This window comes from Vipera berus (assembly GCF_964194415.1).
Source record: "Vipera berus genome assembly, chromosome: 10".
NCBI lineage: Eukaryota > Metazoa > Chordata > Lepidosauria > Squamata > Viperidae > Vipera > Vipera berus.
The window spans coordinates 66886-89619 of record NC_138213.1 but is presented as its reverse complement, the minus strand read 5'-3'; the positions used below and the strand labels follow the sequence as shown (position 1 = coordinate 89619).

Sequence of the window (22734 nt, the reverse complement as noted above, 5' to 3'; positions counted from 1 at the left end):
CACAAGAACTAGTCCTAATGCAGCAGTGAAAGACTAAGCGAAGTGTTTATAAAGGAGTCCTTTGTATTCCTATCCTGGATCCCTGCCTGCTCTGCAGAAAAAGCAGTGGATCTGCTTCTAGTAAGTATGAGGGTTTTTTGTTTTCCAAGGACTGGACATCATGGCATAGCAAGTCTGTATACAATAGTTTATTTATCAACCAGGTGATGGTATTGTACTCCTTCCCCAACAGGCTACTCTGAGTCAACTCCGCCCTTCTAGGGCTTATGATGTTCCCACTTAAATATTTTTACTGCTCAGCCCTTTATACTTGAAGTCTTTTATTACTGAATTCAAACAAAAATGAGGGGTCCTTGGTGCTTCCTGAGCTTGCTTGTGTTCTTGCAGACATTTCATTACCCTAACTAGGTAATGTCAACAGTGCTAGTTTGCTGTCAGTTTACATTCTGGTGTCTTGCCTGTCTGGGTGGGTGGTGAGGCAGTCTTGGGGATTCTGTGGTTGGGCTGTTTGGCAGTTTCTTGACTGGGGTCTTGCTTACTTGATTGTTGGTCTGAAGTTGACTTTGGGAGTTAATGTATGCTGATCTGAGTGCTGATTACTGGTAGAGAGGTGCTGGAGTCTCTTTCTGTTTTGGACCGGTTGTCTCTTTTGCACAGTCTGTAGATGTTGTTAATGTCTATGTGTCTATTGATGGCTGGTTTGTCAAAGTATCAGGATTCTAGAAATTCCCTGGCATTTTTGGATTTGGCCTGGTCTAGGGTTGTCACATTTTCCCAATTGAAACTATGGTTAAATCTGTCTATGTTGTGAAATTAAAGAATTTTAATCATGCATTTTGACTGCCACTTGGTGTTCATGGATGTGTTCTGCCAATCTTCTGCCTGTTTGTCCTACACAGTGGCTGTTGCAGCTCTTACATTGTATGTTGTAGATGACTCTTGTTTTTTCTTCTGGGGCTTCTGAGACTTTTGGTTTGCTTAGGATGTTTTGAAGGGCTTTAGTTGGCTTGTGTGCTACGCTGATTCCATGTGGTTGTAGTAGTCTTCTGTTTCTGAGATATTCTTGATGGCAGTGTAATTCTTCAAACAAAAGTCTTAAAAAAAGGCTTTTCCAAAGTTCTGGTACCAGTAGTAGTTGGGATGAGCTGCTGTTTCACTGTGGTTGCTCCTTTCCTAGTTGCTATTCAGCTTCAGGCAGGAGTCCCACCAGAATGCACTGCTCACGCTAGCTTGATACAGCTACCCTTTGACTTAGGACAGCCATTTAGCAGCCACAGTTATGATTGGAAAGGGCATTTTATGGGCCATAAAGTACTCTTCCCACACAGTCACACAGCCACATTTCAAGTGCTTGGCAACCAGCTCATATTTATGATCAGTAGCCAAGCACCCCACCATCAAGTGATCGCCATTTGCATGTTTTCTGCTGGCTTCCCCACAAAGTCAGTTGAGAAACCAGTAGGGAAAGATTGCAAGTGAAAGGGATAAAGGGGAGCTGAAATTTTTAGGATTTTAGCTCTGTTCCTGCAGCCCAATGAAGAATTCCCTTTCATGCATGAAAGCAGCTGAAATCCTTTGGTGGGCTGCAGGAAATTTTAAGAGCAAAAGGGCTGCCTGCCAAGAGGATTTCAGCTCCAAACCTTCTGACAGGCATCTATCACTCTTGTCTGCTTAACAACTCAGAAAATTGCTTAAAGACTACAACTGAAAGAACCAGTTGTACCTGAGCAGAGAACAAAAAACAGTCACTGACTGCTTCACTCAACTGAGATGCTAGATCCGATTTATTCATAAGTCAGGGACCACCTGTAGCTTGTGCTCCTGGCAATTAACTAATAGTCCTCTTGCCTTCTTGTAATAACCTGCCAATCAACTATATTGCTCATCACCTTTCTCATACATCAGGGGTGTCAAACTGCTGGCCTGTGGGCCGGATGCATCATGCCGAAACCACACCCACCCCATTGCTGGCAATGGAGAAAAAGTTGTGATATGTCACATGACATTGCGAGTTTGACACCCCTGTACATCCTTCCTCACACTGTCAGCATTTTCTCTTGTAAGCTAAGATTCACCACTGTGGCTCACCTGTCACAGGCAACTGCAAGACTGGTTTGTATGCCTGTGAGTAAAGTTATGCATGCATGAGAGAAGTGGGGGTGCTAAGTGTTTCTGACTGGCTGCAAGTGCTATTTCAAAGTTCAGAGAGCACCCCCGGGTTTTCTCCCTCATAGCATAGCTATGTTGTAGTATGCGCTCTTTGTGCCACAGCAAAAGCTCATGCCAGGTCAAAGACACTAAAGAGTTACACCAAGACTCAAATAGCTGGAAGGGAAGGACACTGAGAGACTAAGACACGTGTGACTTTTGTACCCACTAGGCAAAAACACAGTGGGTTGTGATTCAGTGAATGTGCACACCCACCATCAAGCAGTTCAGCATGTTCTGTGAGCTCAGAAAATTGTCTTAGAAGATTAAAGCTTGATGATTAATTCTGGCATGTGGAGTGAATTGTACAGTGGCTGAAAACAATCATTTGCTGCCACAAGGAAAGCCATGTCCAAATGAGAAGGGTACCTTAGTCCATCTGGTTACGTAATGAGTAAATCTGTCTGTGATGTGTCTGAATCTCCCTCACTCCTTGTATAAACCAACATGCTACAACTGGAGTTAAGCTTTGCAATCCCTGCAAAACAAAGTTTTGGGAGTTCCTGAAGAGTAACTACCTGACACAAGCTTGAAAGAAGTTATTTTGTCATTTAGCGGTGGCTCAGTGAGTTAGGATGCTGAGCTTGTCGATCAGAAGGTCAGCAGTTTGGCGGGTCGAATCCCGAGTGCCGCGTAACAGAGTGAGCGCCTCTTACTCGTCCCAGCTTCTGCCAACCTAGCAGTTCGAAAGCACGTAAAAAATGCAAGTAGAAAAATAGGGACCACTACAGTGGGAAGGTAACAGCGTTCCGTGCACCTTTGGCGTCTAGTCATGCTGGCCACATGACCACGGAGACGTCCTCGGACAAGCGCTGGCTCTTTGGCTTTGAAACGGAGATGAGCACCGGCCCCTAGGGTTGGAAACGACTAGCACGCATGTGCAGGGGAACCTTTACCTTTTTATAAGTAAAACAGAAAAGGAGAAATTGGGATCTCACATCTAAGACTTTGTCCAGCTGTTGTGCTTTATGAAGTATAAATAAATGTATAGCACAATTATAAACCAAATTCTCGGATCTTGTAATAACTTGTGCTATAAGATACGTTTAAGGCAGCCTGGGCTGAACGGGGTGGGGGGGTGGGGTGCCTTTTGGCCAGGGGCCGGTCCCATCTTCGGATGGCCCTGCAAAGAAACATGGAGCAGCAGATGCTCAGTGCTAAATGTAGCAGTCTCGTACAATCTTTCTTGGACAAGGTTGACCCTGGATTATGTTTGGAGGTCTTATGTACTGCCCTAGATTTGAGGCAGAACCTAGAGGGCAGTTGGGAAAATACAGGCACATGTTCTCCCCAGAAAGGTAGAAGAGTGCAGATCTTTTGACCACCCAAGCTGGGAAAAGCTCTTCAGTCTCTGCTCGGCAACTTCATCTTCCCAGCCTCCCAGCTCTCAATTGGAGCCTCGTTGGGGCTTAAAAAGAGCTACAGCAAGATCCCAACGAATTGCTTCATAGGGATGTGCTCAGGGCTGGCAGTTTCTGGGCGAGGGAGAAGCAGCAAAGAGGCTCGCTGGCTTTGAAAGCGAGTTCCTGCAAAGTCCGGGGCAGAAGTGCTACAGGGGGGGGAGGGGGCTTCGGATGGCCACAGCTTTCCTTCCGGCCCGACCAGGCTCGTCCCTCGGGGTTGCTTTGGCTTGACAGTCCCGGCTGGTTCTGAAGTCACCAATCAAAAGGGAGGCCGCGGTGGCCGCCGTGAAAAGCCCCGCAGATATTCCTGCTCCGGGTAAGCTGCACTCGAAGCCGCCGCTCTGCCGGCCATTGCGGCAGAAGAGCGCTGGCACCGAGCCGCGGGCTCCAGCCTCACTCGGGACGGCCTCCGCTTAGCCAAGCCGGGCACCGGGCGCTGGGCTTTCCCCCCGAGGGCTCCGCTGAAGCCAGCGGGTGCCCCTCCGGGCTGCTCGAGGTAAGTACTCCCGTCACGAAAGGAGGAGGAGACGGAACAGGTGGGAGCAGGCTGGCCAGAGAGCCCGAGGGACGGAAGGCAGCCTCGGGGCGCCGCCACAAATGCCGGGCCATCCCTCGCTCTCCAGCCGAGCGGGCTCGGCCCCGCTCGCCTTTGCTCCCAAGACCAGCCGGAAGGCTTTTCCCGGCCGCTCCATCGGCCGCCCTTCCCATCGGGTCCAAGGGGGGCAGCTGCAGCCCTCGCCGCCGGCTCCCCACGCAGACGGCCCCGGAGACCCAGGAGGCTCGGCCGCCTCTGCCAGGCGCCGACAGCTGCCCTGCCCCGCGCAAAATCCCCTGCAGCCCCTTCCGTTGGGCGCCAGATACCGCGCGGGCGGGGGCATCCCGACAGGGCAAGTAACCAGGGCAACGGCTTGCCTCCAGAAGTTGTGGGTGTTGGCTAACTTGAGCAGGGGTTGGACTAGAAGACCTCCAGGGCTCCTTCCAACTCGGTTAGTCTGTTAATCCAGCAGCTCAGTCCGCTGGGCGTCGGGGCTCTCTGGCGCCGCTCCTGTGGCTCGGTTCTTAGTCCTTGCCCCGCCGGTGCAGCGGCTGGGACTGCGGAGGCTCCGGCCCGGCCCCTCCTCCCCTCTTCCGCACAGAGCCCTGCGGGTTCCGCCAAGCGGTGCCCGCCGCCCCCGTGCCGTTCCCGCTTTTCTGCCCGGAGGGAGAGCCAGGGCAATTGGGCGCTTTCAGAAGGTTCCGGGGAATCTCTCGAGCTGGAGGTCAGTCGGGAGCCCTGTCCAGCAAACGAGGGAAGAGCTCCTTGGCGGGCGGAGGAGCTGAGGCAGAGGGGGCGTCGGGCCGGTCTGCCCGCCAGCTAGCGAGTGCCCAGCGAAGCCTCCGCGGAGACAGCCGCGCCCCTGCTCGGTCGCAGCGCTGCCCTCGAGGATGGGCCCCTCAGGATCTGGCGCTCCCCGGGGCCGTGGGGGTGCTGAGCGTTGCTCTTTCATTTAGTTTTGGTTAGGTTTATGGCTACTTCTTATTATATTGCTTTTGTTTTCTCAAGCAAGTTCAAATATAATGTAAACTTGGCATTAGATACAGATGCAGACATAAAATCAAAGAACTGGAAGGGACATCGGAGGTCCTGTAGTCCAACCCCCTGCTCAAGGCCTTATACCACCCCAGCCAAATAGTTGTCCAATCTATTCCTGAAACCCTTCGGTGATGAGAACAACAGGAACCCCGGGAGGCAAGCTGTTCCACTGATTAATTGTTCTCAGTGTCAGAAAATTTCTTCTTACTTCTAGTTTGGGTCTCTCTTTAACAAGCATCCACTTATATTATTTCTTGTCCTGCCTTTCAGTGTCTTAGACAATTAGTGAATCCCCTCTTCTCTGTACTGGAAGACAGCTATGTATCTCAGATAAAACAGTTTAACAAGTAAAATATTTAATAAACATATCATAAGACACTTAAAATCCCAACTTACTGGTTTGTTATTAAAAGTGTTGTTTTTATAGCAATAGTTAAAAATCTGGCCGATGGCTCTGAAATCTTAAGATTTTCATCTGCAAGTAAAAATTTTAGATGTCCACAACTATTTCTTCCTGGTTTGGATTTTAAAATAGGGCAGATAGCTCCCTACCATATGCATTTAGGTAGACATTGTCTGTCTCCACGTACTGGCTCTCTTTAGCAGAGCAGAGCTCAAAGTCTAGAATGACCTAGTAGTTGCTCAGCTAGGAGGGAGGGAAGGCTGAGGCACCCAGGAAAACTCTGAGCTGACGGCAGATGAGGAGTTCCCCAGATGTTTGCTGTTCCAAACAAAATCAGATAAGCCAAGCTGAGTGGGGCATGGGTAAACTTTTCTTCATACGACACAAGTGCTGACAACAATTCATCAGAGCATTTTAAGAGCGCTCCTGCATTTCACTATTAACATATATTATAATGCTGTACCATTCCAAAATTCATACTGGTCAATTGTCAGCTTCTATAAAAGTCACTTTAAGTTATTGTGAGGCACTACTATGTTACATTTGGTCAAGACAGTATCAAATCCATGAGCAAAGATGTCTCAGAATTGTTTACATGGCTCATGTCCAAGCTCAGTTCTTTTGTTTGGCCATGTTATTCTGGTTTCAAATATTAAATACATAACTATCCTTCATTTCTCTAAGTATTGGTATCTTATTTTTGTTACATTTTCTTTTGTGGTTATATGTATGACAAAGGAAAAAAGTGTCTAAAAGAGAGCAGATTTTGTATATTTTCCAAAAGAGCTGAACACGTCCATCCCTGCAAGTTAGAAGAGAATCTGTCCCAGTGCAAGAATGTAGCAACAGAGAGTGAAACCAAAAAGCCTTTCAGTGTGCATGTAGGAATGACCTCACTGTTGAATACTCATAAAATAGCCAGAAACCTTATTTCCAATAAACAATCATGCTTTGCTATTTAATCCCTTTTCAATTTTCTCCTCTGCAACAGTCATCTTTCAGCATACATTATGTGCAAATTCTCAAGAATAGTTCTGCACACTACAACCTAACTGCATTTTTCAGTGCTTAGCCAAAGTTTTAACTGTTGTCAGTTAAAACAATGCCTTTGTAGAATTGGTCTCAAGACTTTTAATTCCAAGCACTCAGCCAAGGATGACTGAATTGAATAGGATGCTAAATTATGTCTCAAAAGAATAACTGACATTTGTTCCCCAAAAAATTTATGAAGTCCACCCCATGGAGAACTTTGTTCTTTGCATCCTCCCCAGCTGAGGAAAGAAATTTTCATTGATGGATTAACTCTCGAGAAAGTCACAGGAACAATTTCATGTCAGGTTTTCATAAAATTTCCCTGGTGGTTATTGGCTGTTCATTGAAGGTGGAGAGGTTCTATCTTTTTCATCCAGAAATCTGATGGAACATAACTATTTTCAGAAGTAGTTAATGATCTAACTGGCTCTTAGATAGGCAGTACAGGGACACAAATCTCAATCTTTTGAAATCAGCTCACTCAGCAACCTACAACAGGTTGACTTACAAGCCAGTGCTTGTCCTGTCCAAATGTCTTCTATTGCAATCAAAATGCCATGAAATGAATGCACAACCTTTGAATTATCCAGAATGCAGGTGCGGTTTTTGAATATTTGCCTGAAGAAATCTGATCAATATATCCATACCAGCATTTGTCTCTGATCACAACCTTCATATTCCATGTGCCATGCAATGTAGTATTTTAATGTCCAATTATCTGATATTGAACCTTGAGTGGAATTTGGAACTGTCCTATTTTCTCACCTTAAACTAAATCTTTTCTGATAGATTTGCATGTTGTTTATTATGACAGTTGTAGTTCAGTACCTCGAGGATTTATTGCACCTTGGATGTATCTGGAGTGTCTTGTCAACATTTACCCTACAATCCCAACAGGTGCATTTAGTTTGTTCAGAGAGCTTGGTAGCCTTCTATTACTCTCCGTGGCCCTGCCTGTCATAGGTTATGTGGGTGGTTAATTCCAGATGCTCATGTAAGTCTGTTTAATAGAGTGCCAAAAAGCTCCTTTATATCATTTGACAATTTTCATTAAAATATAATCCTAATTCTCTGGAATATGATTCCTAGCTATGCCATTCCTTCCAGTAGAGTTATTTGCAGGAATTTTATAATTATAAAAAATGCTCAGAGAAGTTAATAGCAAGATGATAATAAAAATATGAAACCATACTGACAATATAGAAGCAGGTCTGTAAGACCCTAGTTTAGCTGCAGGTTAAAAGCCAAAGGTCATGTTTCTCCAAATTTCTTGCTACTTTCTTTGATCATTCATTTTTATTGTGCTGACTACAAGTTCCTTTGGGAAGGTTCTGCACCAGATAAGACTGGAAACAAGAGATTTTGATAAACAGTGCAGTAAGGGAATGAAAATGAGTATATCCCTGTTTCTGGAATTAAAAACTAAGCTAGGAATAATATCCTTGGTGTAGTGTAGCAGTATAAATTAGTGTTTTCCACATTGATTCTAGCAAAGCAGGCATAATTATAAGCAAGAGGAGTAAGCAAAATAACAAAATAATGTTTAAAAAAATCTACTATAGCTTAGAGAAGCTATCTAGTCTTAAATGTTGCACTTAGACTAACCATTTCCTCATTCCTCATCACTGCATGACAAATGCAGATCACTGTTTCAGTCTCCAATACACCCTTTATGGGAACTGGAGTCATCTTCCAATGCAATCCCAAGTTGCCTGCACACACCCATGCGAGGTCTTGGAGGTCTACTTCATCTGCTTTGTGAGATCTGGGTTTCTACTCTCTGTTTCTGCTGTGTCTCCCTGATGGTTTATGAGGTTATTTGCTAGCTCTGGGTGGGATTGAACTGTCCCTATTTCGTGGCATTTAAAAATATTTTATGTAGTTATCAGCTGCAGCATGGGGCTTCTGTGGGGAGAAGAAAAAGCAACGATAGACTTAAAATTTGGGGTTGGCTGCACATCTAAATAAGAAAATTCAAGGCCCACAGTATTTTACAAAAATTGTTTCGTGTAGGAGTTAAGATCCATAAGCTTGACAGTGAAATCTACTAGAAAAATAGGTGAGGAAAGGAAAGATTCTTTAATTCTTGAACTAAATGATTGAAGAAGCATATTTTTGTGTTCTATAAAATAGTCTGGCGTCCTGAAATAACAATTTTAATATTTTTGAACTTATTTCAGTTTTAGAAAAGAGTATATTGAAACTGCAGTCACTCCAGCATTTTAACAAGAAGGATAACTGGCCCAACCCAGAAATAGCCCCCACCTCCCATAAGGTCACGTGTTTCCTGGAGGAAATATGTGGTTTCATAGTTTTCTGTGTGGCCAAACGTGAACCAATCAACATCAAATTTGTATGTTTCTAAAAGTATTCAACGGTCTAGTCAAGTTGAATGAATTTGAAATGTATTTTTTTATTTTATAAGCAGTAGAATTTTGAGAAAATGAATAAAAATGATCTGATTTAGACAGACAAATGTTCAGACAGTGTTTGGAAAGGGGGACATTTGTGTCATTCATACATGTTAACTGCAATACTGTTTGTTTTGGGCTTTGGGCTTTGTGTGTTGTGCTTTGTAGGAAGAGAGCTGTGTTAAACTATGGTAGCAAAAGAATCAGGAGACTGCATCTCACAAAAACTTGCGCTTTTAAATAAAACCTGTTAGCTGGAAACCACCTGATGTTTTTCAGATCTGCATTGTCCTTTCCTGAAAATATATTGAATATTTGTCAAGCAGATAATAACTTCTGTTTTCTGTTCATCTTTAGCAGAAAATATTCACCATCTATTTTTCAGCAGGTGAACTTGATGTAAACAGTTTAGAACCAAATTTTCTAAGCATAAGGCAAAGAAGACTTGCTAAAGAAGATTTAACCTGAGTTCTGCCAAAGTAAGTCAACATTCATTGACTGTTTATCAGAGTATGACAAGTACTGTACGTGCATAGGGTTAATATCTAGATTTCATTGTTCTTGTGTTTTCACAGTGCTTACAGCAGCACACAGATGTCTTGCCAGTTGTTTTTTTAGAGATCTGTGAGAGTTCTCACACAGGTAGGGAAAAACAAGATCACAACAAATCCAATGGTTACAAAATCAAAGTTCAGATGGAGGCAAAACAGACCAACCAAAGTAGGGCTACGTAGGGTGGGAAGAAAACTGAATAAAAGAGGCTTTGGCCATTGTTTTTATACATTAAGCTTGTTCTCAAATCACACCAGTTGCTTAAATTCTTCGTTTATGGATTCCTAATATCCTTATTATCTATAGAATAGAATCTATATAATTCTCGCGTGCTTGTCTTAGGTAGTTCATTCCTGCCCATAGGGTGATGCTGACATATCATCATGATGAACCTTCCGCCTTAATCTGCTGATATAAGGAAGGTACAAGGCATCTGGGGGAAAGTGTCTGTCTGTCTTCAAAAACATCTGATCAGAATTAGCATCCCTATGATAAAAGATCAACTCTCACAGAGGGAAGGTTCCCCAAGAATTTGTGTTGGGGCTGATGCTTTTTAATTTGTTCATAAATGATTTGGAAATAATTTACTCGCCAAAACCAAAGGGACCCTAATCATAACCCTCCTGGTAGCTATAACATACTCTAGAGGATTCATTTTCAGGACATTTTGCCATCGGTTACTCCCAGAGTAACCCAGTCAATCTTGAGACAATGTAAACCCTATTATCAACTCAGGAGTGTTTGACTATCTCTAGAAGTTGCTAGGATGGACCAATGAGGACATTGGAAGGACATTGAAAAATATAAATTGCCCATAATTGTTTTCTGAAAGTACAGATAGAAAAAACCTGGCCTGCTGATTCTTTGGGGCTCCTGTCAAATCTCCTGGAAGTCAAGCCAATGTATTCGTTCTGTACTAGAGTGCCATCAACAACTTTTCTTCAAGCTGCAGAGCCAAACCATCACAGAATGGACAGCCACCTCTTCAGCACAAAGATGGGGGCAGCTGCCTTACCTAGGAAGGGGGGACTCCCAAGTGTAGTGGTTTTAGCTTATTGTGATTGCTTCATATTCCAGGAAGTGGAAAAAGGGTGAGGTGGAGCCACAAGCACCCTGCCCTTGGTAGTGGCCTCTGTGCAGGTCATGAAATTTCAGCTATATATTTCTTATGTTTAAGAAACTCAGCCCCACATTCAGGACAAGGAAACAATAGAAACATGAAGAACTTGGTATTGCTTGATGGGCTGTTTTATGGTCAACAAGGAGAAAAAAGGCATACATATATAAAAGTTTGGCCTACAGTAGAAATCAAGCCAAAATCAAGCTCTTTGTCTTTGCAAGATTTAAAGGTTAAGCCTTTTCCTCCTGCTTTTCAGGGTCAACTGACTTTGGGCAATTCTTTCCACAGACTCATGACTGAACAGACTTCCTCCTTGATTGCATAACATCTCTGGCCAAAATGCTGATTCTCACCTTGCAAGTGTCCACTGCTATCCCAGTGCTGCTTAGGGTCTCTCACCCTTTGGCCTCTTGGGAAGCCAGTGCAATTGTTCCATGAAGCAGAGCGACAGGAATGGGCCAGTAGTTTTACTGGCACCTTGTCCAAAGATGGCCATTTCTTTTCTCACCCCTCTTCTTGGCTTCAGAATTATGGAAATGGCCATCCTTGGAGAAAATGCCAGCAGGACCATTGAACCATTCCTGTTGCTCTGCTTCATGGAATCATTGCGCTGGGGGTATTGGTCTGAGAGGGCATGTGGTAATTTTGCTGATAGTATAAATAAACTCTAGGCTAGCTGGCAGCTGCTGCTGCCCCCTGTAGGACCTCCTGGCCAACATGAAACAGGAGGAATGGCAGAAGGCCCATCCCTTCTGAGAGTGCTTCAGGTGCCAGCTCTTCCTCCACAAAGGTGCATTATTCTGCTGAGGAGTTGGCCTCTCAGAAAAAGCCTGCGGCTGAAGTCAACAGAGGCCTCCGGTTTCTATTTGCTTAACTCACTGGGGCTTCAAGGCCATAGAGGGGAAGAGGCCATAGACAGCAGGCTGTGCAAGTGAATAGTAATAGAAAAGCACATGTCAAATGCCAGTGATGAAATTAGTCAATATTGACTTTGGCTTCAAAGATGGATTTGGCGCAGGAGGAGATGGAGATGGAAGAGGCTTTCAGCTGTCTGCACTCCCTCCTTTCCTGTGCTATGGAGAGTCTTCTGCTGTCTTGTTCCTCCTGCTCCTCCTACTCAAGGCACTGGGTGGGTGCCTGTAGCTGCTGATGGACACAAATAAGATTTCTATCAGTACAGCTTGATGGATGGCCAAGAATGGACATGGGGGAGGCATTAAAGCAGCTAAGGAGGAATGAAATTTACTCATTAGGAAAGAAATGAGAAAAGATAGATAATGCCGTGTTGGGGAAGGCTGCTACTTTGTTCCTTTGCCTGACCTATGAAGTGCTTCAGTTAAGTCCAGCCACTTTGGGAACTGAAAGCAGAAATCTTCCTGGGGTCTCTTTTTCCTTGCTGATCTGGGGCTGGGAAAGAGCAGGGAGAGGGGAATCAGATTCATCTTGAAGATGGAACATGCAGGGGCTGTTCTGATGATTGAAAACCTGACACAGAAGGATTGTCCAAAGCAGGGCAGGGATGCTTGCAGAAACCTCCACATATTGAAAAGAACAGAGCTGGAAGAGACCTTGGAGATCTTCTAGTGCAGCTCCCTGCTCATGCAGGAGAACCTATACCATCTCAGACAAGTGACTGTCTAGCCCAGGGGTAGGCAACCTCGGCTCTTTTATGACTCATGGACTTCAACTCCCAGAATTCTGACTCAGGAATTCTGGGAGTTGAAGTCCATGAGTCATAAAAGAGCCGAGGTTGCCTACCCCTGGTCTAGCCTCTTCTTAAAAATCTCCAGTGATGAAGCACCCACAATTTCTGGAGGCAAGCTGTTCCACTGGTTAATTGTCCTCACTGTCAGGAAGTTTCTCCTTAATTCCAGGTTGCTTCTCTCTTTGATCAGGTTCCAACCATTGTTTCTTGTCCTGCCCTCTGGTGCTTTGGAGAATGATGGGCTTTGTAATTATTTAATAAGCAGATGGTGTTGGTTTGATGGAAGGATGAATCAGGTGGAGACAAGGATTTTGTCTGTTGCAATCTCCACTTATTTCACTCCTCCTACCCCTATCATGTTGGGCCTGTGGATACAGTATCACACTGGCAGTTCCTCGGTTCCTTCATCTCCAAGCTAAAGCAAAGGAATTAGGCTTTGGGGCAAGGTACATGTGTGGGATGCAGCTGAAGTAAGAGGGCTGCAGGCTACGAAGGGCTTGGAGAGCCCGTCATCTGTGTTCCTGCCACTGCTTGACACATGAGTCCTTGCAGAAGCAGCACCAGAAACATGTGAATAATCTCATTTGCACGTTGGAAGAATGAGCAAAGATGGCTGCATCAAGGCCTTGCTGTCCCCTCCATTAAGCAGATTCAAGCCTGAGCTGTTTTTTGGATAAAATTGTGGAACGATCCTGGGTTGCCCATCTGGGGGAGGACCATGACTGCCTGTGAGGGTTGCATGACCTTGTCTGCTGGAATCTGAAATTGTGGAGGAAGACCTCCACAAGACTTGAGAAGGACGGAGAAATAGACAACTTTCCTTGGAAGTTGGTGGGGCACTGACCAGGATCTGGCAGAGGACAGATGCTCTATCAGGCAACCCTCCACCCTTGCTTTCTTTTCTTTGCCTTCAGTGTTGGATTCTTCTTGGACTGGCTGAGGATCTGGAGACTCTGGCACATAAATATTTACCCTCAGTGTCCACCAAGATTCACGAAAGAAAGTACTTTAGAGGAAGGTAGCCAGAGTCCTATTCTTGTCTGTCAATACAGCTGCCATCTTTGCAAAATGTCAGGATTCAGAAAAGGATCATACTCAGCCATTGACTTCTTGTGGATTTACTCTGCTCCACAAAAAGTAGAATTCTGGAGAAATATGAAATCCCTTTCCCCTTTAGATATTAGTGATGGTTGATAAAGTGGGTAACTGATGCTTGGAGGAGAGGGCAGATATGTTGACAGTGTGTGGTGCCTTTCCATTCCCAGCTGGTGCTTAGAGCATTTGGGATCAATTATTGTGTTTTGCAACGTGGAGCTGATGAGGTGGGCCTCATGGATTGCATCAGGCTGCCTTAAATGCCAGGCAAAGCCTTGGACCATGCCTGAAGTTAACTCTTTGGGTTTCACTCCCATCATCGCATCACGTAGTCTCTTCAGTTAGATTCTGAAGGTATCCACTCTTCCACCCATGGGAGTTAAGTTTGGCTTTTCCTGACCTTGAGAGCAGATGGATCTCAGGTGCTAGGCAAGCCAAGAAGAATTCTACCCAGATTGGATGGTTGGCTCTGGAAGGGGAGCAATGTGGTTCCAGCAGACAGTTTTGGCCCTTGTCTGAAAGAGTTAATGTGCAGCCTGTGTTTGTTCCAGATGTTTGGAGCCAGATGGAGTCAGAGTTGGGGGTGTCCCTGGGTGGGAAGTACAGCCCTCCACATCAGCCAATAGCTGGAGGACTCCAGGCTGACACCCTGTTCTCGATTCTAGGCGGCTGCAGGCTTGCCATGCATAAAAGGACTTGTGTTCTAGCACTCTGGCTCTGCCTCTCAGTTCAACCACATTGGAAGCTCCTCAGCTCATCTTCACCATCACACTGAGCTGCAGCCACATCTTTGGGTGTCTCAGGTAAGTCACCAACGTCTGGGGTTCCTGAACCAAGAAACCCTACAAGTAACAATAGAGGAGAATCTTTGTAGCTCAGGGTTGAAATGAGGGGTCCTTACTGCTCTTTGATCTTGGTTGTTTTCTTGTATATGTTTCATTAGCCAAACTAGGTAACATCAGTGCTAGCATTGAAAAGAAACAGGTTCAAAGACGCCAACAGCCCCACTACAAATAAGTTTAATCGAGGGTCATTTCAAACTTTGTGCAGCATTTGGTGCTCTCTGAACTCTTCCTAACCTTCCCTCTTGCCAGAATGCCCTCTCTCATGAAGACTGTTGGGTATGACCTGGCCTTGTACAGGCACAGTGCCTGAGAACCCCAAAAGGAGAACAAATAAACCAGAGGACAATGCCAGGACCAAGGAACTGACCTACAGTTTCCCTTTTGACTGGCAGCTCCAAATGGAGTACAACCTGAGAATACTGGATGATTTAATAGGCCGCAATTACTCTTTGGGTAATCATTTCCTTAGTCAATTTTTTGCAATTTGTTAGGAAAGCTTTGCCAATATTTAGTTCAGATGTGGCTTCTTGTAACTCGTGTCCATTATTCTGGGTCTTGTCCTCTTGAAAAAGAGAGAAAAGGTCTTGACCTTCTTCTGCATTCATTCTTTTGTAAATTGGGGGGGGAGTTCTTATTTTGCTCCTCCCCATCTTCTCTTGAGGTTAAACATATTTAGGTCCTTTAGGTCCTGTTTTCCCGTTCCCCTGGTCAATCTTTTGTCCTCAGAACTGGTTTCAATTTCTCTGAAATGTTGCATTGCAACCGGGACTGAAGGCAGGGCGTCACTAGGGCAACATGAAGTGGAACAATTCCTTCTGATGTCAAGTTTGCAACGTATGGGCTTTTCAAGTGACTCTGAGGGATCAAATGTTATTGCTTGACATCTGACACTTTGAAAACTATAGGATGCAACCTAAAACATTTTTGTACACAACTGATACATACTCCCTTAACATAAGAATATAGGAAATGATCTGTGGTTTTTTCATTTATATCTGAATATTGTGTGACTTCATTCTAACAGATAGAACAACAAATTGGTTTTAGGTGCTTTATCAGATTTTTTGTAATGGGTTTTCATCTCCTGGATTTGGGAGGGGAGCAGCTGGATTTATTGCTTTCCTGACAGCCTTCAGAATTTGAACTTGGATTATCCTGTGCACAAAGGCCCAGCTTTTCACAGGCCAAAGTTCATACTCCCAGAGTGAGTGAGGAGGGGAAGGAGCAGGAGAGGTTCAAGGATAGCTCTGCTGTGCTGCAACACCTTTCTCTCCCTGGTTGTGCTGTGGCTGCTAAACTGGTACCTGTACAGGACATAAGAGGGAGCCTGCTAGCATCACCCCAGGTAGCCATTTACTACCCCCCCTCCATTTCTCTGCTTCTGGGATTGATTGCATAGTGGGTTTTGGTAGCTAATGGCAGGGAGAGGGACAGCTTTGGAGTTGGCATCAGCCTTGTTCTGTGTCCCCTGTAGGGTCTCCCTTCCCGAGATGGACTCCTGCCTGATCCAGGTGAACAGCAACACCTGCCTGCCCTCTGTCCTAGATGTTCATGTCAACCTCAATGGGAAAAGCCCTTCTTTGCCCAAGAGAAAAGGCCGCAAGCCCCACTGGGCGGTCAAGGCTTCAGAAATGTCTAGAAGGACTTTCAATCCCATTCGAGCCATTGTGGATGCCATGAAAGTGGAACCCAACCCCAGGAAAGCTCTGATATCTTTGTCCATAGGTGAGTAGGTTGATTAGGCTAGTCCAGAGAGACTCTGACCCTAACCCTTTTTGATACTGTCCAGCCACCAACAACCTAGGCATACTCACCCTCTACTTTTCTACAGGAGATCCAACTGTCTTTGGAAACCTTCCTACAGATGATGAAGTCACACAGGCCATGAAAGAAGCACTGGACTCTGGAAAATACAATGGCTATGCCCCATCTGTGGGTGAGTCTCTGGGCTCTGTGGAAAAATCCAAGGCGAGGCAAGGGGAGCACTAACAGACAGTGGCCTTGAGGTCCCACCAAAATCATTTTTGATGCTGATAAGGAACTTGGTCAAAGGGGAGGGCGTCTGCTATGTGAGCTGAAAGTCCCAGAGTATCTTATTAATTTGTGGGAATCCTTAGCAAAAGGATGGGGGAGGGCACTAAATAACATCCTGTGCAGGCTTCTAAGACTGGGATTCAGGAAGTTCTCATTTTAGAAGTCTTTTAAATTCAGCTATAGCACTGAACACTAAACTCACCCCACCTCCCACCTATCACAGGTTACCTGTCTTGTCGAGAGGTGGTTGCAAGCTACTACAATTGTCCAGAAGCACCTTTGAAAGCTCAGGTAACAATACATAGTATGTTGAGAAAGAGTAAGAACATTTTTGGGGAGAGGGGCTTGGGTTTTGGCTCCCCACCTAATTTCAATTGTGTAATAATCATTTAAGGTTCCTATGGCTCTGATCTTCATGTGGGTCTGTTGAACTGAAAGCCATGAAATGCCCATCTGACTCACAGTGACTTCCTTCCTTCCTTCCTTCCTTCCTTCCTCCTCCCTCCCTCCCTCCCTCCCTCCCTCCCTCCCTCCCTCCCAGGATGTAATCCTGACCAGTGGCTGCAGTCAAGCCATTGAATTAGTTTTAGCAGTCCTGGCTAACCCTGGACAGAACATCCTGGTGCCACGCCCTGGCTTCTCTCTCTACAAAACCTTGGCTCACTCTATGGGAATCGAAGTCAAATTCTACAATCTCTTGGTAAGCTGGACCTAGATGTGGGAACCCTTACCTTAACCTCCCAAAAATGAAACAGAATCAAGGTTCAAGGCTTGGAGAGCTGGGCTTTGATGGAGGAGTTCCAAAGAGAGCTGGAACAATTGCAATATCAGTAGTCAAAACAAAAGCCACATTTAGGGTGTGCAAAAGAATAGCTAGAAACCCCTGCAATAGCATATTGGGTGCACCAAATAAATTGTTGGAGAAGAGAGAGGCTTTGCAAAAATTAGAAACAAGCTCTGTCTGTTCAGATTCCTTTTTTTGCACAATTCCCAGAGAAAGAGGCAAGTTAGAAATAACTATGATCAAGAACAACCATTAGATCAACCATTATTTGTTCCTGGATGTGTAATCATTCTAATGTTTATAACCAACATGTTAAATTGCTTGCTTAGAAACTTTTGTCTTCTCCTCCAACATCTTGCAGCTACTGATCAACAAAACTTCATAGCACTCTTCAGCTCTTGATTGTATGAGCTGTAAATTGGGATCAAGAAAGCAAGCTTTTCTTATTCAGCACCGCATTTCTTTGGCTGGCCACCAGTCCCTCTTGCCCTCCCCTTTACCTACCCATCACTTCTGACCCAGGCAGGGAGCAAAGGCCCCATAGCCAGAGTGAAGATGGCTATTTGATTTCAGACTTCCCCATTCTCTCTTCATCCTCCTTTCCATTTTGCCACCAGCCAGAAAAGTCCTGGGAAATTGACCTGAAGCAAATGGAATCTCTGGTGGACAACAGAACAGCTTGCCTGATTGTGAACAACCCATCCAATCCCTGTGGCTCTGTTTTCAGCAGAAGTCACCTCCAGAAGATTCTGGGAGGTAATTCTTCTGACAAGCTTTGAAGCTGCCTCATGCATGTGTCCCTGTGCTAAACTCTATGCTGCTTTGCATGGAGAAGAAAGATCACAAGAGGCTCCAGGCTACGGAGCCCAACCAAGTTGTGGGCATATGGTGACCTGCTAAATGTCTCCCTTCCTTCCTTCTGTTGCCCAGTGGCATCCAGGCAGTGTGTCCCCATTTTGGCTGATGAGATCTATGCAGAAATGGTGAGTGAGGAGCAGCTTTCATCTGTCTAGAGGAATGGAGAGATGGCTGGGAGGGGAGCAGGGGGCTGGTTTTGCTGGAATAACACAAACCTTAGAGACAATGGCAGGGGTGGCCTTTAAGAGAGGCCTGCTGTCAGAGGCTGAGTATGGGATGCCATTTTCAGAGTTTTGACCAGCCACTAAATGGGATTCCTCCAACTCATCCACATTCAGGTGTTTGAAGACTGCAAATATGAGTCCCTTGCAAAGCTGAGCACTAATGTCCCGATCCTGTCCTGTGGAGGCCTTGCCAAGCGGTGGTTGGTGCCTGGCTGGAGGATGGGATGGATTCTGATTCACGACCGCCGGGACATCTTTGGACAGGAGGTAGAGAAGTACATACTTGGCTGCTGGGTTGCCCAGGTCTGTTCCAATTGGGAGGAGGAAGAGCTGGCCCTTTTGGTTCAATTCCAAGAGAAAAGCAAGGCCCATTCAGGTGATCTCAGACCCAACCATTCCCTGCTTTATGTCTTGCTGCCCCTCTTCATGTTGGGCAAGAGAGCCATGAAAAGCCTGGTGGATGGGGGACCGACCTATAGGCAGGAATCTGATGCTTCCCTCCCCCTCCTTTCTCTGTGTACCTTAAAGATCAGGGAAGGCCTTCTGAGACTGAGCCAAAGGATTTTGGGGCCCTGCACAGCTGTCCAGGGAGCCCTTGGGCATATCTTCCACCACACATCCCCTGAATTTTATCACAACACTCTCAGCTTCCTCAAGGTAGGCCTCAACTGTTTCTAAGAACACATTGCAATAGAGTTGCTTATACCCTCAGAAAGAAGCCAAGACAGACTCAGTTCCCACTAGGCTGAATGGGTCAGTCGTGATGGGGAGGTTAATAAACTCAGTCTCAAGGGCACTAAATTTAATCCCAAACAGGTCCAGTCAAGTGCACTCACTCATTTTTGTTGTGGGAACACACACACCTGGTCAGTTGACCTGTTTTCTGACTTTGTTCTCAAGAAAAGTAGCAAGACAAAGAAAAGGGAGAAGCCAAGCTCCCACATTCAGAACTTGCTGCCAACGCCTGCAGCGGAGCATGCTTCTGAAACATGGGTGCAGCAATTTTTTACTTTTTTTATTGAAATAAAAAAGACAGTGAAAGCCAAGTTAGTCCCATGATTGTACAACTGCTGTCTCACTGCCCTGAACCCAGCAGTGGTTCCTTTCTGCCGAGCAGGTGACCTGCTATGGAAGATTTGAGCAGTGATCTTCTCTCCAATGTGCTTTGTTGTTTTCTGTAATATTAGCTCTAAGGTTTAAAAATGGGACATTAATATATTTCTGCAAAGACACTGAAGGGAAAGCATATTTTGTTTTGTTTTTCACCAGTTTGAAAGCGAACTGCTACCAAAGTGGTTTCAATAAAAGATAATATCTACTGTTTTTATTCCTTTAATTGGGAAATCTGGATACTAGAACACTTTCTGCTACTAGAAAAGATAAGAGTCAAAAGGGGTTTCAAAAGTCAGCAAGCACAGCGTCTGCAGCTCTGTGCGGACGTGAAGGGCTGTGGAAAGAGAGCAGAGGTCTCGCTTTTGCTCTCCTTCATATCCCAACACAACTGAGCAGGATGCGCTCACATCACATTTGTTCCAAGCAGAGATTCTATATTTCACCTTTCTGGCAGTCCAGCTAGTTTTTGAGGTAAACCATGTTTAATCTGTCACTGTTCTCTTTGGTGGGCCTGGCCAGTTGTCTGACTGAGGAGGACCAAGGTTTCCTTGCCTGCGATTTGATTTCCTTCCTCCCGATTTGCTCTTTCCAGTCCAATGCTGCCCTGTGCTACGCTGCCCTCTCCACGGTCTGTGGACTGAAGCCGATCCGGCCCCAGGGAGCCATGTACTTGATGGTGAGCTGCCTGCCTGCAGTGGGCAAGGGAAGGGCTGTTGGAGTGGGAGGCGCTTTCTTTCCTTCCCCAAAGACACCCCAGGCGGGGCTGTTCCTTGGGGGAGAAGGGAGGGTCTTTGGCTGTGACCAGTTTTCTACCCCTGCGGCTCTAGGTGGGGATTGAGATGGAACATTTCCCAGATTTTGAGAATGATGTGGAGTTCACAGAGAGACTCATTGCGGAGCAGTCGGTCTTCTGCCTGCCTGCCACGGTGAGCTTGTTTCTCCATGGGAAGACGCTGAATACCGGGATAGTTAGTTCTCCTGATGGAAACTCTCAGCCTGGCTTCAGCTCTCCTCTCAGCTACTTCTCTTTCCCCTAGTTCTTACTCTTGCTAAAAATGGGCCCAGCTCCATATTCCTGGAGGCTGATATGAAAGGTGCTGCAATATCGTCTTCTGGCTAAATCCTCGGCTGGAGACCGCCATGTTCCTTGCTTCACCGTCTCTTTCTCCAGGGGATTTTCATATTAGAAATAAATGGGTTGGAATCCTTCCCTCTGGAGCTATATCTGTGGCTTGTTATCCTGATAGCCACCTTGGAGGCTATGGGAGATGAAACGGGAACAAGCTCTTCTTTAAAAACAGAAGGAAAACTGTATCTGGCCTTGGACATGGGGTCAAGGTGGAATAAGCACAGTGGGATTTGTAAGAAAATAAAATAGCTGTTTCTACTGGTTACCCTCCTGTCCCAGCTTTCCATTAAAAGGCCCAGTGATAGCAGCAATGGGACTGATGTGCAGGGCATTAACCCCAGTGCTCTGCTTGGGAAGATGGGAAGGCCCAAGGGAATCCACTGGCTAATGGCTCAGCTGTCTCTCCTGGCAGTGTTTTGAATACCCTAACTTCTTCCGTGTGGTGATCACCGTGCCAGAGGAGATGATGGTGGAGGCTTGCCAGCGTATCCGCTACTTCTGTGAGAAGCACTATCAAGGGGCAGAGGGGACCCAGGATCTGGAATGTGACAAGTAGGCCTGAGCACGTGCACCTGATCTTCTACTCCATCTGCTCCGAGTTTGCTCCCTGAGCAGCTGACTCAGCACCATCATTCTTGTTCTGGACTGTGAACTGCTAGGGCCTGGCTAGAAGTAGGCTGTCAGTGACACTCCTTCCTGCCCAGCAGGCTCAAGGAACTTCAGCAGCAGCCCTGGGCATGCTTGACAGCTTTCAATCACCCACTGAATGATTTCTAGAGCCTACAGGAAGCTGTGAGAAAGAACCTGCATGCCTGCTGGAAGCCAGAGCAGAAAATGCCCAACTCTTCCACAGGCACAGAACTTACGCCTGTGCTACACAGACCTCAAAAAAACCTTATGTCTCCCCCACCTCAGAGTGCACCTGCAATCTGTTTTCTTGTACACACATTTGAAGTTCATAAGTTATTGTGTTTTTTGTATGAATAAATGCATGGTAAATGTCTGACTGTGTGCAAAAACTATGCAAACTCATCTTGCAAATGGAAAGGTGTGTTACTTGGGCCAGAAGGGAAAGATGCCACAATTCTTGCCAGTTTCACTTGATCAAAGCACTCAAGGACAGATCGATCCATTCGTGGTTCTCTCTGTTGACTTGTTAAACCAAAAATCAGCTCTTGCCATTCCACTGGCAAACTCAAAAAAGAGGAGGGCGGTGTGTGTGTGTGTGGGGGGGTGTTGGAGGGTAACTACCAGGGACAAAGAGGAAAGTTACTGTTGCTGCCTCAGTGAACAGTAACTAATTAGAGAGATGTTGGCCTGGAAGGAAATGGGGAGCTGGAAGCCACCGAGGCGAACTTGTTTGAACTGTCAGGAGCCAGAAACTGCTATGTTTTATGCACAGCAAACATGCGTAAATTGGGGAAGGGTGCCTTCCTGGTGAGTTGTGTGTGGATAGAGGACATCATTTTGGCCCCTTCTGGGACTGGAATTGGGTTGTGCAGATTGATCCTAAGTCACTCATCTTCATTTAGTCTGGCAATGTACCCCATTCCAATCCCATTGATATTGGAAAAAAATACCTATGTTGACTTAGAAAAATTATTTCTCCATATGCTGGAAAAGTTGCTTTGAATAGGGTCAGCAGCTTGAATTTTATAAAAGAGCCACTAAGAAGATTTCTGTAAAAATCTTCTAATATGCAAGCTAAAAATAAAAATTATAATATGATCATAAACATTTTAAACATTCAATCATTCAATCCTATCTCTGAACAATAACAAGATGGCACTTTCTGCTATTGTTGTCAGAGTGCTGGATTACTTATCTCTGGATAGCTACCAGATGACCTAGCCTTTCCAAGCTGCTGCTCTGTTTAACTCTCCCATCAGGATTTCCTGGAGGGATTTTTTTTCTGGAATGTTTTCCAACAGCTCACAGCTGGATCAGACCATTTTTGGCTCCTCCTGCAAACCAAATTTGTCCATGTTATGATCAATTTCTGGAGAGTTAACCATGCTGATCATCAGGCATTGGTGAACGCTTTACATTACTTGTTTCCAAATTCTGCTAGATGATAACAAGTAAATGAAGCCAGCTGGTCCTGGTGTCAGCTCTGGGCCTTGCTGAAGTATTAAGGATTTGCAGGGAGCTTTAAAAAAGAGATAGAACCAAGATTACATGAAGTGTTAGTACCACTTTATAATGCCTTGATAAAACCACACTTGGAATATTGCATACAGTTTTG

General features: G+C 45.4%; 1 protein-coding gene across 4 annotated transcripts; it reads left to right on the top strand.

The window, feature by feature from the left end:
• Positions 1–38: 38 nt before the first annotated feature.
• Positions 39–21521, top strand: TAT (tyrosine aminotransferase). 4 transcript variants are annotated; one of them, XM_081335837.1, is made up of 15 exons: positions 3964–4107; positions 9419–9509; positions 9606–9672; positions 14168–14305; positions 15822–16072; positions 16179–16283; positions 16605–16672; positions 16923–17081; positions 17783–17921; positions 18096–18148; positions 18362–18514; positions 18776–18904; positions 19953–20036; positions 20188–20286; positions 20902–21521. In XM_081335837.1, exons 5-15 carry the CDS (start codon positions 15838–15840, stop codon positions 21043–21045), a joined length of 1368 nt encoding a protein of 455 aa, XP_081191963.1. In that variant the 5' UTR covers positions 3964–4107; positions 9419–9509; positions 9606–9672; positions 14168–14305; positions 15822–15837; the 3' UTR covers positions 21046–21521. The 4 variants fall into 4 exon arrangements, with proteins under 4 accessions (XP_081191960.1, XP_081191963.1, XP_081191961.1 ...); XM_081335834.1 differs by lacking the exons at positions 3964–4107; positions 9606–9672 and adding an exon at positions 39–408; XM_081335835.1 differs by lacking the exon at positions 9606–9672.
• The last annotated feature ends 1213 nt before the right edge of the window (positions 21522–22734 follow it).

What these genes read in the sequence shown, in the direction of transcription:
- TAT (XM_081335834.1), top strand. Translation starts at nt 15,838, where the DNA reads ATGGACTCCTGCCTGATCCAGGTGAACAGCAACACCTGCCTGCCCTCT. An exon ending in AAGCACCTTTGAAAGCTCAG is followed by an intron (nt 16,673 to 16,922) that starts GTAACAATACAT and finishes CCTCCCTCCCAG; the next exon opens with GATGTAATCCTGACCAGTGG. An exon ending in ATGAGATCTATGCAGAAATG is followed by an intron (nt 18,149 to 18,361) that starts GTGAGTGAGGAG and finishes ATCCACATTCAG; the next exon opens with GTGTTTGAAGACTGCAAATA.